A 21,871-nucleotide genomic window follows, 5' to 3' on the forward strand; every position below is an offset into this window, starting at 1 on the left:
AGAAAAAAGTCATTTTCAAATGACGTTTCCAAAGAGTATTAAAATATACATGGACGTTTCAAACTTCAAAGGCTGCCACTTGCCAGTGTTGTTTTAAGGTTGTTTTTATATTTTTTGAGCGCGATTGTCATGTTCCAGCTTTTTCGGTTGCTGATAGGCTCGAGTATGTACACAATCCACACACATTCATAGTACACAATACAGCTGTGATGTACAGTGCGACAAAGCTCTTTTGGCGCGTGGCCAAAATTGGGACAAACAGCGCCATCTTGTGAAGTGTCACGCTGTCCCCCTCCTGGGTGGGAAGTGAGGATATGGCCTAAGATGGGACGCACACGGGACGCGTTTGCCTAGAAGGTGCCTATTCACGATACCCGGATTATAATTGGCAGGAAACACTGATCTCGGAAGAGTATTCCAGACCCTAGCCATGCGTAGGTAGGTATAAGGAACGATGACGCAAAGCGTTTCATACGTAACTACATGCCTAAGTATAGCAGATAAGATATCAAATTATTCAAATTGAACCTCGATGTTAACTATGATCTATACACGACGTAAATTCAAGGCAAACATCATCATGTAATCATTACCTTAAAAACGTAATGATTACATGATTTTGCAGCATTTCTGAAGTATTTTCATTTACAGAAGGTCGTCGTTGTTGTGATATCAGAATATAAAATAAAGTTTCTTCTGGAAAAATGACATATAAACCAGTTACTCATATATTATTCGATATGGATGGGTTATTATTAAGTAAGTGTACCTATCTACCTATTTTGTTGTTTTCAAAAAAAAAATACCTAGGTAGGTACCTAAGTATTTATGACCAATATACCTACAAATAAATACTTGAACAGATTTTGATGAAATTTGGCAATAATAGGTAGTTACCAACATAATATAATAAGAGACACATAAAAACTCGAAAAATATAAGTAGGCAATACTTTCAGATACTGAAGACTTATACACAATGGGATTTGAACAAATCGCTTCTAGATTTGGCAAAAAGTTTACATTTGAACTCAAGTGTAAAATAATGGGCCAGCATAGCAGAGAGTTTGCTGGCAACATCATCAAGGAACTGGATCTTCCACTCACCGTCGATGAGTTCCTTGTAGAGACGAGAAAGATTTTTATTGAATTATTCCCACAATCTAAAGTTATGCCCGGTATGTATTTTTATGGCGACAAGTTTGCGCTTGATAGCTGTCGCTTCTGATGGATTTCCATTTCGACTTGTCGCGTCGCTGATGAAGAACATTTATCAACTTTCATGACGGGAATCAGTACCTACCCTTATTATAAATGCGAAAATGTGTTTGTTTGTCCTTCAATCACGTCGCAACGGTGCAACGGACTGACGTAATTTTTTTCATGTATGTAACTAGATAAAGACCTGGAGAGCTACTTTTTATCCCGGAAAATCAAAGAGTTCCCACGGGATTTTTAAGAAACCTAATTCCACGGGAACAAAGTCGCGCGCATCAGCTAGTTTCAAATGAATTAGAATTTTATAAATCTTAGAAAATGTAGAGTTTAATTAAGAGCTTTTTTTTTCAGGCGTCCAAAGGCTTCTTCTTCATCTACACAAACATAAAATACCAATGGGACTAGCAACAAGCAGTAGTATAGAAACCTATGACATGAAGGCGACACGACATGTAGAGCTTTTCAGACTGTTCCCGTACAAGACTTATGGATCCGATCCTGACGTGAAGAGAGGGAAACCGTCTCCCGACATATTTTTGGTTGCTGCAGCAAAATTCGCTCAGAAGCCAGCCCCTGAAAATGTAAGATTTTTTCTATCTTCCTTTTTGGTTAAAGGTACATTGGAACCATAGAGATCCTCCCGACCTTTTTTTAGCAAAATTATAAAAGTATGTAGCCTACTCTAAAATTAGTTTGAGAAAGATAACCATAGATAATATACCAACCATGAAGACAACGGAATCAGCGCCATTGTTATTTACAAATTACAATACAGCTACCTACCTACTTATCGTCGTCTGCTAGAGCGGAGGGGCAGATGCAATCTACGACCAAAGCCTGATTGTCCTACTTTAATTTAAATGATGAATTATGTAACATTGCATGGATCGAGTGATCGTCAAAAGTGGTTGACCTGCAGTGATGGATCGATCATCGATTCATCATTATCATCCTGAGCATCATCATAATATATTATTATCAATCTATTATTTTATTGACCGGTATTCATCGATCAGCCAAAGCTGGTAACACTTGGCTGTAGCTGCGGTTATAGATAGGAGGTACCTATAGATTTTTCCCAGCTCATCAAGAATGTAATGCCGGATCCACATGCTGGTAACAAATAGCAAGCATGAGAACGGTTGTATGCGTATGCTTGCCAACGCTTGGAGGCGTTCCGATTGGCAAGCAAGCCATCTATGGTGTTTGCCGATGCTTGATGTTTGTTGTTTGCAACAAGCGTGTGGCGCCGGCTTTAGACCTAGACTTCAACTGGCTTCCCATAGCACAGGGAATCCTAGTTTGGGGGCCAGGAACTTTGCAATGCTACTACCATGGTTAACTTAATGTTTTACCTTGTAAATTTTTATCAAATAAAGATTATTATTATTATTATATTGATTACTTTTCCAGTGTCTAGTATTCGAAGATTCTTTAAACGGCGTAAGGGCAGCAGTAGCAGCCGGTATGCAAGTCGTGATGGTGCCAGATCCTCGTTTCGAACGCAGTCTGGCGCCCGAAGCGACTCTCATAGTCAACTCTATGGAAGATTTCCGCCCGGAAATGTTTGGTTTGCCGCCGTTCGATAAATGAAATGAACGGCCGAAATTATTAATAGTACATTACTGCACGAGACCGGGAAGTAAGCGATTTCTGGTCGAGTGTGAGTTAGACGGCCGAGCCTTGGCGAGGACGTCTATGACACGAGGCCAGAAAAGCACTCCCGGTCGAGGCATGTATAGTGCTTTTCTAAAAAATGAAACAAGTAAGTAGGTAAATTAAAAAATTTTTTTTTGCTAATAGGCTACTTGACTCATATCTAATTCCGTCCAATAAATGATTATTTATTATAGTATTTTGCTTAAGACAACGAAATATATCAATAACAATTATTAAAAACGCAGGATGGATATATAAATCCAATTTAAAAAAATACAGTTTTTATTTTTATTTGAAACGCAGAAAACGCTGTCAGCCATGATGTGACGTCATTAATATGTAAACAAAGAAATGTCATCCCTATGTCACGCGGGGACTAACGTAGTATCCATATATATAAAATTTAGAGTCCTGACTAACTTATACATCAACGCACAGCCTAAACATCTAAACAGCTGGTTCTAGATACATGAAATTTTGTGCGTGTGTTCTTTGTAGGTAAAGAGAAGGTATCCACTAGGAAAGGATTTTTTGAAATTATTTTAATTTAAGAATTGTTTTGTTAAATTAGACTCCTGCCTATTTTGTTCAAATAAATGATTTTATTATAATGAGTCATTGTGTTATTTTATATTTCCAATAATCCATACTAATATTATAAATGCGAAAGTGTGTCTGCCTGTCTGTCTGCTAGCTTTTCACAGCCCAACAGTCTAACCGATTTAGATGAAATTTAGTACCTACAGAGTTAGCTTACATCCCGAGGATGGACACCGGCTACTTTTTATTCTGGAAAATCAAATAGTTCTCACAGGATTTTCAAAACCTAAATCCACACAGATGAAGTCGCGGGAAATAGTCATCCCATGACCTTGACTTGTATCTCACTGGTAACTACCATCTGCCAAGAGTCTTATAGATGTGAGGACGTAGAATAAATAGAGAATAGCCGCGAATACCTATTTGTAGGTACCTACTACCTACCTAAGTAGGTAACCTAAATTAGGTACCTATTCGTTTGCACAAGATGGTTTTAGGTAATAGGTAAGTACTTACTTACTTTTATGAATCCATCCACCGAATTAATCGGCTTTAGTGCTTCATTAAGCTGCTCGCATAAGTACAGAACATAATATTTGTCCATCCGAAACAAGTGTTGGAACTCAGCGTCGGGAAATTCAAAGGGATTACTTCCATCACTAATTACGTGCTCATGTTATTTTCGTTCTAAATTCTCTATTTCAAACTAATAAAAAAAGCGCGAGACATGTTTTTTGATCTTTTAATAACTGAGTTAAAGTTCTATGAGCTTATACCCACCTCAAATCTCGATGATAAAATTATCCCTCTCAAATGTCAAAAAAGGACAGTTTATCTTCTTTTATTTGGCCCCATGCTATAGACGGTGGATAAATAGTCCCCCGAGTCCCCGTGAAATGTCAAACGGGGATAAACTTCTCCTCTCCCCTGTTGCCGTGCTCTGAGGGGTGGAGAAGTTAATGTTATCTCCTGTGCAGTGGATAAAATCGGGGGATATAATTTTTATCTTCGGCCCATGCTAGCCGTGCTGAGTGGGTTAAATGGAGGTTTGAAATTTATGAAGTCCACGCGGGCGAAGTTACGAGCATAAGCTAGTTTTTATATATTTCTAAAAACTCATAGTAAACGTAAAAAAATATCGTTTTCTCTTTATAAATTGAATAAGTTAATAAGTTGAATAAGTAAGACTTACAACAAAGTGATCTTTGCAAAAATAAATTTGGGTTGAAGTCGTTAGTCATATAGGATAGGATCCCTTTAAGCAAGTCTTTGCGTGTTACGTATATTTATTTCACTGGGCACTCTAATCCACAACTTTCCTGTGGTCTTTATCGATGCGTTTTTTACATTCTCGGATGATACAATAACGATAATTACTATATTTTTCATGTAAACTAGTATAGAAGTCATGTTTATTAAACTTTGGGAGGTTATGCTGTTGTTTACAAATGCATGACGTCAGAGCACAGATAATCTATCGGCCAAACATGGCCGACAGTGTTTTCACGTGGCTAAGAAAAATATATTTTTAAATTAAAGTTTTACGGTTTTTAGGGCGCAAAAAAATATAGTGTTAATTTTTTTGATATAATAGGACAAATATTAACCATTTAAGACCAACTTAAAAAAAGTGTCAAGTAGCCTATTCGGCCTCTGCTTTCAAATTAGGAGGTGTGCAATCAAATTCCATACTCTCCTCACTTGAACTCATTTTATCTAGTAGGTAACTTGTCTTTAATAAATAATAACGGTACTTACAACGAACAGTCAATTCGCGTCTTTTAATAATATGAAGACAAAAAAATCTAACTTTTTAAACTTTAGCTATTAAAAATCCGATACCGTGCCGTGTTGTGAGCGCTGAAAACGCAATTCGGTAGAGTTCCGAATTCAAACTATAGGTATAAGCTAAAAAAAAATGAATATGAAAAATATACAAGATATTGAGGAAGACATTCCAAATTCAAACTTATCATAGTAGTAACCAAAGAGTATAATATAATCACTACGTTTAACTTTTCTGAATAGTTGTGAGGAACAAACACTATTCCAAATTCAAACTTACTTTCGGACAGTTGTAGTAATACCTACTGTCCAGAAATGAAATTCCATAGGTAGGTACTTACTTTTCTGGACAGTAGCAATACTCTCCGGGAAGTTTAACTTTCGAACCAATCTGCAGAGTATGAAATGTGCACATTTCATATCATTTTTTAGAAATATATCCATGCTTCATCACTACCCTTATTTTTTACCCTTATAAATTTATCCTGGGAAATGAAAGAGTTCCCACGGGATTGTTAAAAACCTAAATCTACGCGGATGAAGACGCGGGCCTCAACTAGTCTATGATAAATTCTATCTGTAATCTGTCGATAGGTTAGTTGTAGTTAGTTAGGTAGCAAAGTTGTTATTTGCCAAAAATTGCATTGTATTTTTTTAATAATACCATAATACGTATTAAATACCGACCCATGTTTAGGGGTCAGGATTCCAGAGAGTTGATTACTGTACTGAGTTGTTTAAATAAATAAATATTATTATAAATATTATTATTATTATGTTAGCTTCGGTAGACATAGAGAGATAAGACGACAAAATGCGTAGACAAAATTTTCTCGTGGGCCGCATGATGTTAGCCCTACTGATTATAGTTGGATTGATTATTATTATTAATTTCGGTCGTAAATGAAATACGTAGGTAAATATCGATCTAAGATTCGTTTTTGATAAAGTAGTAGGTAGGTACCCTCTAGGTCTAATTTACAAGTTATTGTAACATTTAGTAATTTATGAATCTCAACAACCTTTGCAACTTTGAATCCTTAGCAATGCAAGTATTATTTTATTTTCTATCGTTTTTCAGTTTGATTTTTTTTTATTACAAAATATTAAATAATTGGCATCACTTATTAAGAGCGCTTGTACACAATTCAGAATCGTTTTTTCTTTTCTATCGAATTAGTGAAAAAGCCCTTAGCCAGCTTAGAGCCACACGAGTAGATATATAGACCAGAGGGGAAGCTTCATACTAGCGGCTGGCTGTAGGTTCACTCACTCAAGCGCAGCTCACGCAAACGGAGCGTCCGTGACACGTTGTGGTGTGCGTGAGCTAGTGTGAAGCTTCCCCTCTGGTCAATAATATCTACTCGTGTGGTAGATAGAAATAGAGCTAGGCCATAGAGTTAGAAATATAAGGGTAGCGCACACATTAACTTAAGCTAAATTATTGTACACCTGTAATTTATTTTATAGCACGTTTTTCTAAATAAAATAAAATATAAATGATTAAGTAGATACGTTTATTTGCGTATATTATAATATGTATACTGAACATTTATTTGACTAGTGCCTTTGAGGTGATCTATGATCCATACAATTTATTAGTAGGTACAACAAAATACACAACAATAAAATATAATTTTATGCTCAAGTACAGTTTCACTAGCTTTGGTCTTACTTAAGTACTAGGGATATAATAAATAAATGTCAAAGCTAATCATATCCTACGAACACGAACCAAGAAACACACGTTATTTTAATTTTCAGCAAAACTCATCTATGTTATGTCCTTGGACACAGCGAATTGGTAATACTGAAAACAAACCAAAGAAAACTCGCCACCTAAGGGCGCTTATGCAGGAGCCACCGCAAGGCACGATTTGCGGTGATCACGCTACACAACACACGCCACACTGCACAAGACGTGACGTTCGTACGTTTTTCCACTGATATGGTGGTTATTGGCGCACTTTAAGCGTTTAATGTGGACGTCACACGTCACACGCTATCAGTTGATTTGTCAAATAAACCCAAACTATGAACATGTTCCTAGTTTAGGCACTTAGGTTTCATCTATTATCTAAATATATAAAAGGAAAAGCTGACTCACTGCCTGATCTATCAACGCACAGCTCAAACTGACGTAGACATCCGCTCAGAAAGGATTTTTGAAATTTCAATCCCTAAAGGGGTAAACAGGGCCTTGAAATTTGTGTAGTCCACGCGGAGGAAGTCGCGGGCATAAGCTAGGATTATAAAAAATACCTACTTAATAAATAGGGCAGGACTTATAATATCATATAAAAATACCTAGGTAGGTACTTAATAAATCTTAAAACAAATTACATATTTACAAAATAATATAAGTACTTAAACATTCTAAAATTGTATGTCCTATCGTCATATCCTTATTTTATCTATTTTTTAAATTATTTAGTTAGTTAAAAATATTTTTACAGTGTAAAACTCATTATAATTAAAACACTCTTATGAAAAAAAACATAGCCATACAAAACATTATCTAAAATAATTGTAATATAATGATAAAATATGATATCTAAAGGAAAATAATATTTATATTATGTTATATTAATATTTTGTCATCAACTCGCTCATATAAATCTATCATTAATATTTTAATCGACGGTATATTGTGTATGTTTGAGTGTATTTCAATTAAAGTTCAATTACAATAAGAACACTTCCGTTTTATGATTATTCAGTTACTGACAATATAATAAGTGTAAGTACGCGACAGGTCGAGATGGCAAACAGGGCGTATTTTTAATCATATGCTGGAAGGCCAAACAGATCTGGTTTGAATTCCTCCAAAGAGTTAAGTACTAATGTGGCATTCTTTAATAGTTCTTTATCGATTCGTGGGTCAGGAACTGCGACCACTTGCATGCTCGCTGCACATGCAGCCTTAACTCCATTTACTGCATCTTCAAATACTAGACACTGAAAATAGAAGTTCATAGAATTAATATCATTTTGAAGAATTGTAGCCGATGCAATAATTGGTTGAATAATAATAGTAAACTAAGGATTGATTACTGACAGCAAATTGAAGCAAATTTCTAAAAAGAAAAATTAGTTTTATTCTATTTGTATAATTTCACTTCAAATACCTACGTAGCCTAAGTTGATTTATCATGGTAGTTTATATTTTTGTAGACAATCAAATTAGTTTTTTAAAATAATCAGAAGGTATAGGTACTTTATGTCTTAGATGGACAAATGCCATTTTTATTTTGCACTTTTATATTATGTACCTACATAGTTGTTTCTTTTACTTACATCTTCTGGTTTTGGTTTATCAGGAAACCTGGATGCGCAGACAAGAAATATAGCTGGGTCAGGTTTACCCTTAGTCACTTCTGGGTCTGATGATCCCATAGTGAGATGGTGGAAGTACTTCAAAAAGGCCTGATGGTGTTGCATCTTCATGTTGACACTTTCTTGGCTGGAACTAGTTGCCATTGCTATAGGCACTTTTTTGTTGTATAAATGCTCTACTAGCCTATGTGCTCCTGGTAACAAAATTTTTTTTAGGATTAATTTTTGTTGTTAAAGCTTTTAGTAAACTAGGAGCATGACAAAGTAGGTAGTAAAATACAGATGTAGTCTATATCTAAGCCACATTTCATGATGATTGGTTCAGCAGTTGAGTTGTGTTAGACACTATCAGATTAAGGTATAATATAGAGCTTGCAATAAGCTAATGTGGCTAATTCCTTTGTACACAATCTCTAAACTAAACTAAAATATCACGTCTAAATCTATTGCTATCCCTTTCATAATGTTGCTTTCGGAAAAGGAAAGCACTAGATTTAGACCTGTTAATTTAGTTTAGTTTAGAGATTGTGTACTAGAGAATCGGCCCCATTGTGTAGCTAAAATGCAATTTAAGTTGTCGTGATTTGCTTTTATAGAGCTCTATAAAATGCAAATAAATCTACACTTCCTGATTAATCTCTGAGGTATGGTCAAAAGCTAAAAGTATAGAATCACATAAGAAGTTTTTTTAATGCTTTATAGGTAAAGGTTATCTGAGTAATAGAGTAAATTATTTTGTAGTATGTAGATAGAAATGTACCTGGCATTAAGTTCACATATTTAAAAACGATTTCATACACTTTTTGGCATTCGCCCATAAATTCCTCCTTTGTAAGAGGCAAGTCTAACAAATTTATTATTTTAGACGCACACTCATGCCCCTGAAACCCCAGTATTGAAGATTTGATCTCCCATGTGAAAGCTTTCCCGTATGTTGCACATACCCTTTCAAAAGCTTCACTGTATAACCTCTCTGAATCTGAAATGAAAACGGAACTTTGAAAGACTATTTGGAATTATGTAAGATTACATAAATAAACAAGAAAGAATTCAAAACACAACCATATTATCACAGTATAAGCTCAAATACCGATTAAGAGGCCGTCTAGGTCGAAAAGTACATGTGTAACTTTTTTATAAGTCATTTTAATTTAATGGAAAAACGTTTTTGTAGTTATTTTCGTTTTGTTAAATTGTAGCGAGACCCAAAATTATATTTTTAGGCATTTAACGATAAATCTCCGCTATGCACAAAAGTTTTGTAAACAAATATTATGCCCTATTAACTATAATGACTTTGATTTTGTTTTGAATTGAATTGACATTTGAATTTCGCGACCAACTTGTAAAGAAAATGAATAGAAAATTGGAATTAATAGGGAAAATTGAGACGACAGCTGACATTTGATAACAGTGTGACCAGATTTATATTCAAGATCCTGCTAGCTCTGCTGGACTAAATACTGCAAAACTGTTTTGACTTATTATATACAAATAAGACCTCCCAATCGTTTTTATTTGTTAATCATTAAATCCACGGAAAAAAATATACCCATTCTAGGTATGATAAAAATATTTAAGTACAGATGATAGTGATTTCTTATTTCTACGTATTGCTCGCTGAGTCGCTGCTTAACCGGCAGGCGTTTATAATATCTGCATTCTGCAAAGCACCTACCTACCAAGAAAATCATGAAAATCCTAGTAGTTATTTCAGAAGATAGTTTTGAGGAGTTCGTTACTCTTGATGTGTGATCGTTTCTCTTCTCCATTAGAGACCTCTGCTTTTTCCGGTACAATAGCAGTTACAGTTAGGACATCATGCCTAAACAAATCCTAGAGAATAAGAAAATTGGTCAGGTATGAGTCGGACTCGCACACAAAGTGCCATCGAAATAACACTTTTTTATTGTCATGGCAGCCATATTGAAATTTTTATTATGTCGTTATAGCTGCAATAGAAATATAGACTACCTATACCTACTTACTCGTACTTACGGTTCACGACAGCCCGCTAACAGTCAGGACGGACGGACGGACGGACAGATGGACAGCGGAGGCTTAGTAAAGGGTCCCATTAATTGGCACCCTTCGGGTACGGAGCCCTAGACAACCGGTGATAGCCTAGTAGTTAATACATCGGCCTCCTAGTCGGGTGGTCTGAGGTTAATTCCCGGAGTTATGTTATGTGCGTTGTAAGCTGTTAAATATCACTTGGCTTAACAAATGAAGGTGAACATCCTGAGAAAACCTGCATGCTTGAGAGTTCTCCGTAATGTTCTCAAAGGTGTATGAAGTTTTCTAGTACGCACTTGGCCAGCGTGGTAGACTATGATTAAACCCTTATTTTAAGATGAGACCCGTGCCCGTGCGCAGTAGTGAGCTGTAAGTCGGCGCGGCGATGGGTTGACGTTGATGATGATGATTAATTAATAGAGAAAATAAAATATTAAGTACCTATCAAGGTTATTAATTATATTAAGTAATAAATGTGCCAGCTGTACTAGAACCTATTGGTTTGGCACGTAGCGATGGCAAGAGACCTGATGGTATGACGCTCGTACCGTGGAAGATGGGCAGGTCGCTTGTTTGGGATGCAACTTGTGTAGACACTTTAGCTGCATCCCACATTCAGGCGACCTCCTCTATGGCGGGTGCAGCGGCCATCAGCGCCGAACAGGCCAAGAGGCGCAAATATGAAAACCTCGATGGGAGCTTCGTATTCGTGCCTTTTGGTGTGGAGACCTTGGGGCCGTGGGGCCCGGGGGCTCGAGCTCTTTTTGAAGAAATTGCGAAAAGAGTTATCGAGTCAACCGGGGACCCGAGAGCTGGCAGCTACCTTGGTCAAAGAATTAGTTTGGCCATCCAAAGGGGTAATGCTGCCAGCATCTTGGGTACAATGCCTCGCTGCGGTGGTCTCGATGAGGTTTAAGATTTAATTTAATTTATTTTAGTTTTAATTTAATGTTGTTTTTTTTAGATTTAAGTTTATTAATAGTTTATTTAATAAATTTAGGTTTTATAGAGTAAAAAAAAAAAGTAATAAATTAATGTCATCGAATAATATTATACAGTAGGAACCTACCTATGTACCTACTTAAATAAGTAGGTACCTAATTTTTACCTGGAGATAAATTATTATTATGGATGTGGGTGTCCTCTTCTTTGTCGGTAGTTTCTATTATTTTTAAATGTCATACCTATTAGATGCGTTCCATAAATAAAATATGTTTTAATAGGAACATAGATCGGTTTACTTTTTGTGCATAAGTTTGACCTTAAATAAATTTTTGGACCACCCAAATAATATTGATAGGCAATAGGCATACATAACCCAGTCCTAGGTACAGGTAGGTAAGTATGTATTGTAGTTTATTATAAACGCAAATTATCATTTTAAAAAATATATCAAAAATTTAACCCGCACCGAATCGCGCACTGTTATCTGTTATAGTACCTACCTACCTTGATATTATTATGGTGGTACCTAATATAAGCTGTGATAGCCTAGTGGTTAGGACGTCCGCCTTCTAATCGGAGGTCGGGGGTTCAATCCCGGGCACGCACCTCTAACTTTTCGAAATTATGTGCGTTTTAAGTAATTAAATATCACTTGCTTTAACGGTGAAGGAAAACATCGTGAGGAAACCTGCATGCCTGAGAGTTCTCCATAATGTTCTCTAAGGTGTGTGAAGGCTAACAATCCGCACATGGCCAACGTGGTAGACTATGGCCAAAACCCTTCTCACTCTGAGAGGAGACCCGTGCTCTGTAGTGAGCCGGCGATGGGTTGATCATGATGATGATGATTATTAGGTACCAATTACTCAATTTTCTCCTAAAAGAATGACACAGAGACATATGGACAGAGGGACTGACAGACACACAGACAGTAGATGGGCATACGGAAAAACAGACTCAGAATTCAGATGACATCAAGTCAATCTAGAATCTCTAAATAACCCTCACGCCACGTGGATTGGGAAAATTCTTATCTGTACGTATTATATCATTATTATTCTTTAGAAAACTGTAGGCTGTCTAGTTTTAGGTAGTTCTCACGGACTAACACTTTTTTATTTACGATGCCATATCAATAAACCGATTGAGCTTGGACATTATTTTTATAGCTGATAATAGTTGTTTTTTATTGAATTACTAATACAAACAAAATACGCTTCCCTATCTTTAAAGTATAATATGCTGTAGGTACAATCTTCTTACCTAATAAAATACTTACATGATATAGGCAATAATATAATTACCTAGTACCTACCTATATTTGTTCTGCTGACCGAATTTCCGTTACGCAGGCGCAGGAGGTAGATATAATATAATATCATATAATATATAGGTTATAGATATAATAATATGAAACATCTAAAGTCTATACTAATATTCATCATGATCAACCCCTCACCGGCTCACTACAGAACACGGGTCTTCTCTCAGAGTGAGAAGGGTTTTGGCCATAGTCTACCACGCTGGCCATGTGCGGATTGGTAGACTTCACACACCTTTGAGAACATTATGGAGAACTCTCAGGCATGCAGGTTTCCTCACGATGTTTTCCTTCACCGTTAAAGCAACTTAAGTGATATTTATTAAAACGCACATAAATCCGAAAAATTAGAGGTGCGTGCCCGGGATCGAAGCCCCGACCTCCGATTACAAGGCGGACGTCCTAACCAATACGCTATCACAGCTTAGCTGTGATACTAATATTATAAAGAGGTAAATCTCTGGAACTACTGAACCGGTTTTGAAAATTCTTTCACCAGTAATATTATGCTCTTGTACAGTGAGGTGAGCATTAAACCTAGTCATAGAAAAAAAAAAGTAGGCACGATCTACGCCACTTCCATGCTTCATTGGGTTAGTGGGTTTTATTGCAGGTGAGCAAGAAATGCATGCGCAAGAGTCTAGACTTGTATCTATAACGAACAATCCTTGTGTAATCTCCTATTCAATTCTATATTCAAAATTATGTAGGTGTAAGTAGTAGGTGAATAAGCTGTGATAGCCTAGTGGTTAGGTAGTATGTCTGACTTCTAATCGGAGGTCGGGGGTTCGATCCCGGGCACGCACCTCTAACTTTTCGAAATTATATGCGTTTTAAGTAATTATTTAATTACTTAAAACTCTGGAGGAAAACATCGTGAGGAAACCTGCATGCCTGAGAGTTCTCCATAATGTTCTCTAAGGTGTGTGAAGTCTAACAATCCGCACATGGCCAACGTGGTAGACTATGGCCAAACCCTTCTCATTCTTAGAGGAGACCCGTGCTTTGTAGTGAGCTGGCGATGGGTTGATCATGATGATGATGATGAAGTAGTAGGTACGCCACAGGTCGAGAAGACAATTAGGGTATGAGACCCGCACAGCGCCCGTGCTAATCCGGTGCGGGATAGCGCTGGTAACGTGCGAGTGTGAGGGGCGTCCCCACCCTGTTGCTATCTCAACCTGTACCATACCTACTATTCATATTATCATAGATAATACATTTTATTCTGAAATTAACTAAACCTGGCTTGTCTAACCCATTGTGCTTTTATCACCGGTCCAAGTTTATTGGTAAACGTAATATTTACTTATGCTAAGCATTTATGCAACTGCTGGACCTAATTCCATGGATGGGGTATCCATAGAGTCGGTCCGATTAAAAGAGTTACTTAATCTCAAAAAGTATTGTACATACCTAATATAAAGGCATCTGCCTTCAGATGATAATGATGATTAAGATAATTGAAGAATTAACTGCTAAAAGTAAACTTGGATAATGGTCATTGGTCCACCAGATACGTCAGGATTACAATCTTTTACATTGACCGAGCCTCTGTTCCCGCTCCCACTTCTGTTGAGCGGCAGCGGGAGCGGCAGCGGAAGCGGCATCGGGAGCGGCAGCGGAAGTGACAGCGGTAGCGGCAGTGGAAGCACGTCATCAGCGCTCGCCTACAACGGGTTAACGCGGGTTTGCGGCGCGTTCCCTCATTCAACCTGTCGCGTGCTATAGGTACGTAAAATATTTATGCATACGAAGATTTTGATTTCATTGTCTCGCGAGGTGTGAAAATTAGAGTATTGAACGCGGGGGGTAATGCTGTCTTTGCCTTGGGCGCCCCTAAACTCCACGCCTCAATCAGGATTCTAGATGCAACACCCTCGTTACGCTCGCGGGAGTTACTCTAAGGTCCCTTGTTACGATTGGGAATTATCTCGGCGCCCGTAACGTAAGACATTACATTACCCCATGTTGAACAATCTACTATAATTTATTTTAGCATGAACCCTCAAAGCTTCTTAATAAGACAAGATTGCAAAATAAATAAATACCTACGGTTCCTATGTAAATTAAAATTAAAAAAAAGTATTAAAACTTTAAGTATAATATAAAACAGAATCGACTATTATGTCACAATATTAGCAGTTTTATCGTACGCTTCTTGTTTTATTATTGCTTTTAAAATCGTTATAAATATTTTTTTCTCGACACTTGCAGATAACTCTCGGCCAAGTTTAATGACTTATTTATTAACTGCAAATAATTTTATTCTAAGTAAGTATACGTTTTTTATCTAACGTATCCATAAATATAGACACTAAGTATAATATTGTTTTTATAAAAAAGAGCAAAGGTCTTCAATGACTTTTTCTATTGACGATTTTTCCATCCCCAACAGAGATTAGAGCTTATACTTACATTCTAAATCAATGACCCCCAACCTGTCCCAAACTATTCTGTAAACAATTCTGTAAACGTACCTATATGCTCTTTGTTATTTTTAAGAACTGACTAGATAATGCTCACGACTTCGTCCGTGTGGATAGGTACTTATAGGTTTTTAAAAAATCCCCCGAGAACTCTTCAGAAAGGAGGTCAGGGTTTAAGCTATTTCTAATTTCAGCCAAATTGATTCAGTCATTGTGGCGTGAAGTAGTTAGAAACATACACACATACCTACAAACTTTCTCCTTTAGAATATTAGTGTGATTTTTAGAATTCCAATTATAATCGCTCCAAATTAACGACATCATGTACTTATCTATGCCTAATTAAACATTTTATGATGACTCGACATAGTTGCGTGATTAGGAGCTAAAGTTTGTGTTCCACTCTACATACATACAAAATTTGGAGTATACTAATTAGTCATGCTGATGTTAATGAAAGATATTTAAACCCATAAAAGTAAAGTACCTACCTACCTATATTATTAATTAATTAAATTATTAATTAAATTATTTTAATTGATCAAAGACATACATAGGTTACAAGTACATCTGCATATTTAAAAGTACAAAATACATGCTTATAATAACATACCAATTTTGTTAAGTATACAGAAATACCGACTGTCCCTTAGCTAGGTATATACCTGTGTTTTAGGCGACAGCACTCTCCTTAATATTCATGACTCATTTTATAATAGAAAGGAAAAGAAATCGGCATGTAAGGTAGATATAAAATTAAACATATTTACACTATTACAGTTAGAAACAGCTGTGTGTGTGTGTGTGTGTGTGTGTGTGTGTATTATATATTTATTTTGTAATAATTATATATATATATATATATATATATATATATATATATATATATATATAATGTATATATGTATATGTATTTAATTATATTATAATTTCCAACAACTTTTCAGTATCACAATATGTTCGTGTAAGTAACCACTCTTTGACTCTTTTTTTGCATTCGTTTTTATTTAAGGGATATATATTTAAGACTTTATTTATTTCATTATAGATTCTACAACTATTGATATAGTATTGTCTCCCTGCCAGTTTAGTTTTGTGTCTACCCGTTTTACAAATTAGATCCATTCTTCTATTTGCAAGGTTTTTATCGAAATTTAGGGAATTATGTTTACGTGTTATAATTTGTAGTAAATAGAGCTGGCGAACCGTAAGAACCTTGCAATCTCTATATAGATCTATTGTGGGGAATCTAAAAGGTCTGTTTGTCATAACTTTTAAAATAGATCTTTGTGCTCTCTCTAGCTGTAACAGCAATGTTTTATTGCTACCTCCCCAGACCGATATGCAGTACATGAGTAGCGATTTGACTATCGCATAATATACCATAAAGATAGTACTTTTATCTGCTGATGTCCTAAGCTTCTTAAATATATATATTAATTTTCTTATTTTTGATGTTAACTTTGATATATGTCATTTCCAAGACAACGTGTTATCTATAATAAGTCCAAGATATTTTATGTCTGTAGCATATTCTACAGTAGGGCAATCACAATTTGAGTTATTATCAAAAGAGTTACAGATATGGGCTTTCAATATGCTTTTATTAGCCGAGGGTTGAGAGGCAGCAGAGGGTGAAAAGGTAAGGAATTTAGTTTTGGTAAAGTTTAGGCTGAGTAAATTTGCAGCTGACCAATCTGATACCCTTTTTAGTGCATATTCAGCATTTCTAAACGTATTCTCCCATGTGTTCCCTGTAATGAGTAAGACAGTATCATCTGCGTAAGCTATAGTTTTGCAATTTGGAATAGCCAGGCGACAGAGATTATTTATGTATATAAGAAATAACGTAGGTCCCAATATGCTACCCTGTGGGACCCCGCAGGTGAGAGGCATATCATCGCTTAAGTATTCATTAACTTTTATTTGCTGCGAGCGGTTTGATAGATAATCTTAAAAATATCCAGCGCTGTACCCCTGATACCAATTTTATACAATTTATCAAGTAGTATGGGGATAGAAACAGTATCAAATGCTTTGGATAAGTCCAGGAAAACCCCAACGCATTTTAGTCTCTGGTCTAACGACCTAGTAATCGTTTCAGTTAAATCGAGAGCCGCGTCTTCCGTTGATTTCCTTTTCCTAAAGTCATACTGATTAGGGGATAAGAGATTTTGTGTTTCTAAATAGCTAACTAACCTATTATTTAAGACCTTCTCAAATATTTTTGAAAGCGAAGTAAGCATAGAAATGGGTCTATAATTATTTACACTGCTTCTATCGCCACTTTTGAATACAGGAGTTACCAAAGCCTTCTTAAAACAGTTTGGGAAAATACCCTTCGATAAAGAGAGATTACAAATACTAGAGATAATTGGAGCTAAGGTAGTACAACTTGTTTTTAAAACCTTAGTTGAAATACCATCCCATCCAACTGCGCTATTTGATTTTAGGCTCATTATGATAGTTTCTATTTCCTTTTGATCAACTGGTAATAACCCGAAAGAGTTTACTGGAGAGATAGAATCATCCAAGCTACTAACAGGAGAAATGTTCGGTTTTGAGAGAATCTGAGTCGCCAATCTGTTACCCACCTCTACAAAATAACTGTTCACAAGATTAAGAGAGGTTTGAGGATTGGGTTGTAGTTGTAAGAGTTCTATGGGGAGAGACGGTGTAGAGGTAATATTTGCAACTTTTTTTATTACTTGCCAAGTACCCTTTGTATTGTTTTTAGTTTTTTCAAATTCAAGTTTTTCATAGTTATGCTTTAGTCGTTTTAAAAGGTTGTTACAAAATTTTTTGTATCTGTAATATGTTATTTTAAAGATATCGTTGTCTGGTGAGCTTTTATGCTTTTTGTGTAGTCGGTCCCGATGTTTAATACACTTTAAAAGCCCAGGCGTGATCCAGGGTTTTATGACAGTTTTTTTCCGTGATGAGCGAAATATTCTTGTGTTTGACTTAATAATACCACTCAGAGTATCAACTAACTGATTGGCAGCATGATTTGGGTCTTGCGAGTCAGATATTTTACTAAAATCCTGTGCGTCTATGCTCTTTTTGACACTTGTATAATCAATAACCTGACGATTTTTTGAAGCATATTGCCTAGGAATTCTCATGTCCAGGTTCACGATTACAGGTGAGTGATCCGTTACCGATGCATCCAATACTAGTGTCGTGCTTTTAAATTGAGTTTTTAGTAGAACATGGTCTAAACACGATTTGTTATGTGTTGGGAAAAGATGGGTTGGCAAGATACCATGACTACTGATAAGATTTAAATACTCATGGGAGCGATTGTCATTTCTTGATTGAAAAATATTTATATTTATGTCACCCACAGCAACTAGAGACTTGTAATGTGCCAAATTAGCTAAGACTGTGTTAAAACTGTTCAGAAACCTGTCAATTTGTCTAAATGAAGGAGATCGGTAAATAGCAATGACACATAATTTATCATTTAAGTTACACATCAAACTTGCATCAAGCAGTTTTGGGAAAGATATACCTAGTACATTTAATTTCATTCTTTATATAGTATAGCTGATCCCCGCGGCGTCGCCCGCGTAGATTTAGGTTTTTAAAGATCCCGTATAGCCTATGTCACTCAGGAATAATGTAGCTTTCTACTGGTGAAAGAATTTTTAAAATCGGTTCAGTAGTTCTAAAGATTACCCCCTACAAACAAACTTAACGACATTACCTCTTTATATAATATTTAGGTTTTTAAAGATCCCGTATAGCCTATGTCACTCAGGAATAATGTAGCTTTCTACTGGTGAAAGAATTTTTAAAATCGGTTCAGTAGTTCTAAAGATTACCCCCTACAAACAAACTTAACGACATTACCTCTTTATATAATAACAACGGGCCGTGCAGCAGAAATCGTAATATTTTAATTTCGCCATAACTTCAAAACCAAACGTCCAATTTTAATCATTCAAAGACCAAATATTATCTCCATAAACTGTTCTTAGTGATGAAATCATTTATTTTGATAAGGATTAATAGCATGAGTAAAATAAACGCGTTTAAATGTAGTCCAAAAAAAATTCAAGATTTTTAAATAAAAAAATGGTTGCTGTGCCTCACTCGACATAGATGGGTATAGTGTGTCGCGGACTTTTTGTAGATATTTATAAGATCTACAATTAATTAGAACATTTTATGGTTCTATCTTTTATAGTTTAGGCAGCGTACGCAAAATAAGTAACTTTTCTGGTTGATTTTTTACACCTTGTGTCCGAAAAACCCAAATATCTTACGGAACCCTATTTTTTTCCAAAATAAAATATAGCCTATGTTACTCGTGGATAATGTAGCTTTCGAATGGTGAAAGAATTTTTAAAATCAGTCCAGTAGTTTTTGAGCCTATTCAGTACAAACAAACAAACAAAGTTTTCCTCTTTATAATATTAGACTAGATGACTCCATCGCAACGATTTATCAAATCTTTTGTGCAATGAGTTGTATACCCGGTTAAAGTAGGTATTTGGTTGATGTTCTTAAGCCAACATTCTGTTAAAACAATGATATCTAGTTGTAAGCTTATTCGTTTTAATAGGACCTGTAACCCGTCATAATTTGAGTTTATGCTACGTAAATTCATTTGAAAGATTTTTAACGATTTTTTATTGTTTGGGATATAATTACTACATAGTTCGGCTTCACACTCATACGAGGTCATATTACCTACATTTTGGAGATCTGCAATAATATCTCTATAGTCAAAATCCAGCGCTAAAAACTAAAATTACTATAGTTGAACTATTAAAGGAATAAGCAGTTTTAAAAACCAAGTGCAAAATTATAAGTTTCAATTTCCATCGACAATTTAGTTTATTAGTGGGTCTAGAATTTATAATATAATTCACTCGTATGCGTGTATTTGTCATTACGAAGTTATTATAAAAGGTTGGACCATGGTGTATAATATATACTGGCAAGTTCTTAATGTTGCTGGAAGCAGAAGTTGTATAAAAATGTGTATATATGATATTTTGTATAGAAGTGTATAAAAATGTGTATATAAAATTAGTAAAAAGTGTTGTAATAATTGTATAATATGTAGGTGTGTTTGTTTGTGTAGTAAAATCGCGTTATTTGTGTAAAAACGAAGGTTTTGCAATTCTGAGGCACAAAACAAGTTCAGCATAAAAATAAAACATAATATACAAAAATCGTAAGACCAGTTGAGCATTACACTATTATAACATTGCAAAGAGGCATCTAAATATCCAGTTGCTATTGCTAGTCATGCTGTCTTTAATTTAGCTAAGTCCTCTTTAGAATCTACGCGTATTTGCGGAGCACCCTCTTGTTTACGTAGGTATATATGCCCACGAGCGGTCCAGCAGAATGAATACTCATGACATGACATGATTGTGTTTTTGCAAAATCCCGCGCCAAGAAAAAGATTCTTTTACTCTTTCGGGTTAGTAGCTCGGATAAGTATATCGGTCGAGTGGGGCCTGCTATGTTAATATTCGTGGTATTGAATCTCCGGCCGGTGTTTATTTTATTAAACTTTTAAAGTTCGAAATGAGATTTTCTTTCATTAGGGCACTTGTAAAGTCTACAACAATCGGCTTGTGGGTCTCTGATTTTGCATAATATGATCTATAAAATATATCCTTAATGTCCGAGGGTTGTACTTATATTCAAAGAAAGTTTAGAGCCCAAAAGAGTAATGATATCCTGTAGGTCGGTCTTGGACTCGTTTTGCTTTAATTTTGAAATAACGCAAGTGTTCACGGATTTCTTTTCTAAGTTTTCGATTTTATTCTCAAGAGAAGAAATATAAGATAAATGCTCTTTTCGCTCGGCCTCAAACTTGTCCAATCGGTTTTTAAACTCATCATGTCCCTGTGATAAAAATTCAATACTTTTGAATATTTCGGTATTTTGCGTCCTAATTTCATTTATTGATTCCTGTATTTTGTCCAATTTTTTATCTTGTTCCACAGTGAAAGACAAGAACATCATACGCATCTCCGCTAAAATAGATCGTGACTCGTAATCATCTTTACCGTCAAACTTGCGCTTCGAACTGGAAACGTTTGTGTCGGTAGGCGAGCTCAGCGCTGGCTCTGAGTCACTGTGTTGTAGTGTACGGGAGCGAGGAGTAGCGGGCGACGACGGTGACGACGCTCGGCCAGTCATGTTCATAAAAAGTACCAGGGTGGCAGAGAATTATAAGATATATATATATAATGTACCTACTGACATGAAAAAAGTTCTTACTAAAACTCTAAAGTGTATATAAATAATTATAATAGGTACATAGATATATTTTTCTTTACTAAGATGGTGGTCCATACTCCATTCTCTCCTCCGTGCTCCATACCTAAACTGGGCTCCGTAGGCGTTATAAAAACCGTCTGATAGTAAACCAAAAAGAAAATAATCAGAAACAAACTTATCCTTGCATAGTGTTTTTTTTTTCTTTCACTATAGGTAGGTACTGTTTTTTTTCAAAATTCACACTGCTGTCGCATCGAGTTAGTTATCTCAAAATAGTCAGATCTCACAAGTCACAAGTCAATAGACGTGATTATTTTGTACTACATTATGCCCGCGACTTCGTCCGCGTAGATTTAGGTGTTTAAGAACCACAC

General features: G+C 35.8%; 3 protein-coding genes across 6 annotated transcripts in view; 2 read left to right on the forward strand and 1 right to left on the reverse strand.

Annotated features, from left to right (window-relative positions):
• The first annotated feature begins 86 nt into the window (after window positions 1–86).
• Window positions 87–3,721, forward strand: LOC117992464 (pseudouridine-5'-phosphatase-like). Of its 4 annotated transcripts, none has more exons than XM_069505765.1 (5): window positions 87–163; window positions 652–759; window positions 959–1,177; window positions 1,569–1,798; window positions 2,631–3,720. In XM_069505765.1, the coding sequence occupies exons 2-5, from the start codon at window positions 705–707 to the stop codon at window positions 2,808–2,810; spliced, it is 684 nt and encodes a 227-aa protein (XP_069361866.1). In that variant the 5' UTR covers window positions 87–163; window positions 652–704; the 3' UTR covers window positions 2,811–3,720. The 4 variants fall into 4 exon arrangements, with proteins under 4 accessions (XP_069361866.1, XP_069361867.1, XP_034836056.1 ...); XM_069505766.1 differs by lacking the exon at window positions 87–163 and adding an exon at window positions 567–582; XM_034980165.2 differs by lacking the exon at window positions 87–163 and having other exon boundaries at window positions 600–759.
• Window positions 3,722–6,679: 2,958 nt separating this feature from the next.
• Window positions 6,680–9,861, reverse strand: LOC117992463 (pseudouridine-5'-phosphatase-like). The gene is made up of 4 exons (XM_069505708.1): window positions 9,628–9,861; window positions 9,298–9,516; window positions 8,499–8,731; window positions 6,680–8,159 (listed from the first exon to the last, which is right to left on the reverse strand). Exons 1-4 carry the CDS (start codon window positions 9,680–9,682, stop codon window positions 7,983–7,985), a joined length of 684 nt encoding a protein of 227 aa, XP_069361809.1. The 5' UTR covers window positions 9,683–9,861; the 3' UTR covers window positions 6,680–7,982.
• A 4,455-nt stretch (window positions 9,862–14,316) lies between these two features.
• The window catches only part of shd (cytochrome P450 family 24 subfamily A member shade), a 50,961-nt gene continuing 43,406 nt past the window's right edge, over window positions 14,317–21,871 (forward strand). Inside the window, exon 1 of the mRNA XM_069505746.1 lies at window positions 14,317–14,550. The gene's annotated coding sequence lies outside the window, so the exon portion shown is untranslated. The remainder of the gene's footprint in view (window positions 14,551–21,871) is intronic.

The sequence above is a fragment of the Maniola hyperantus genome, chromosome 21 (assembly GCF_902806685.2).
Source record: "Maniola hyperantus chromosome 21, iAphHyp1.2, whole genome shotgun sequence".
NCBI lineage: Eukaryota > Metazoa > Arthropoda > Insecta > Lepidoptera > Nymphalidae > Maniola > Maniola hyperantus.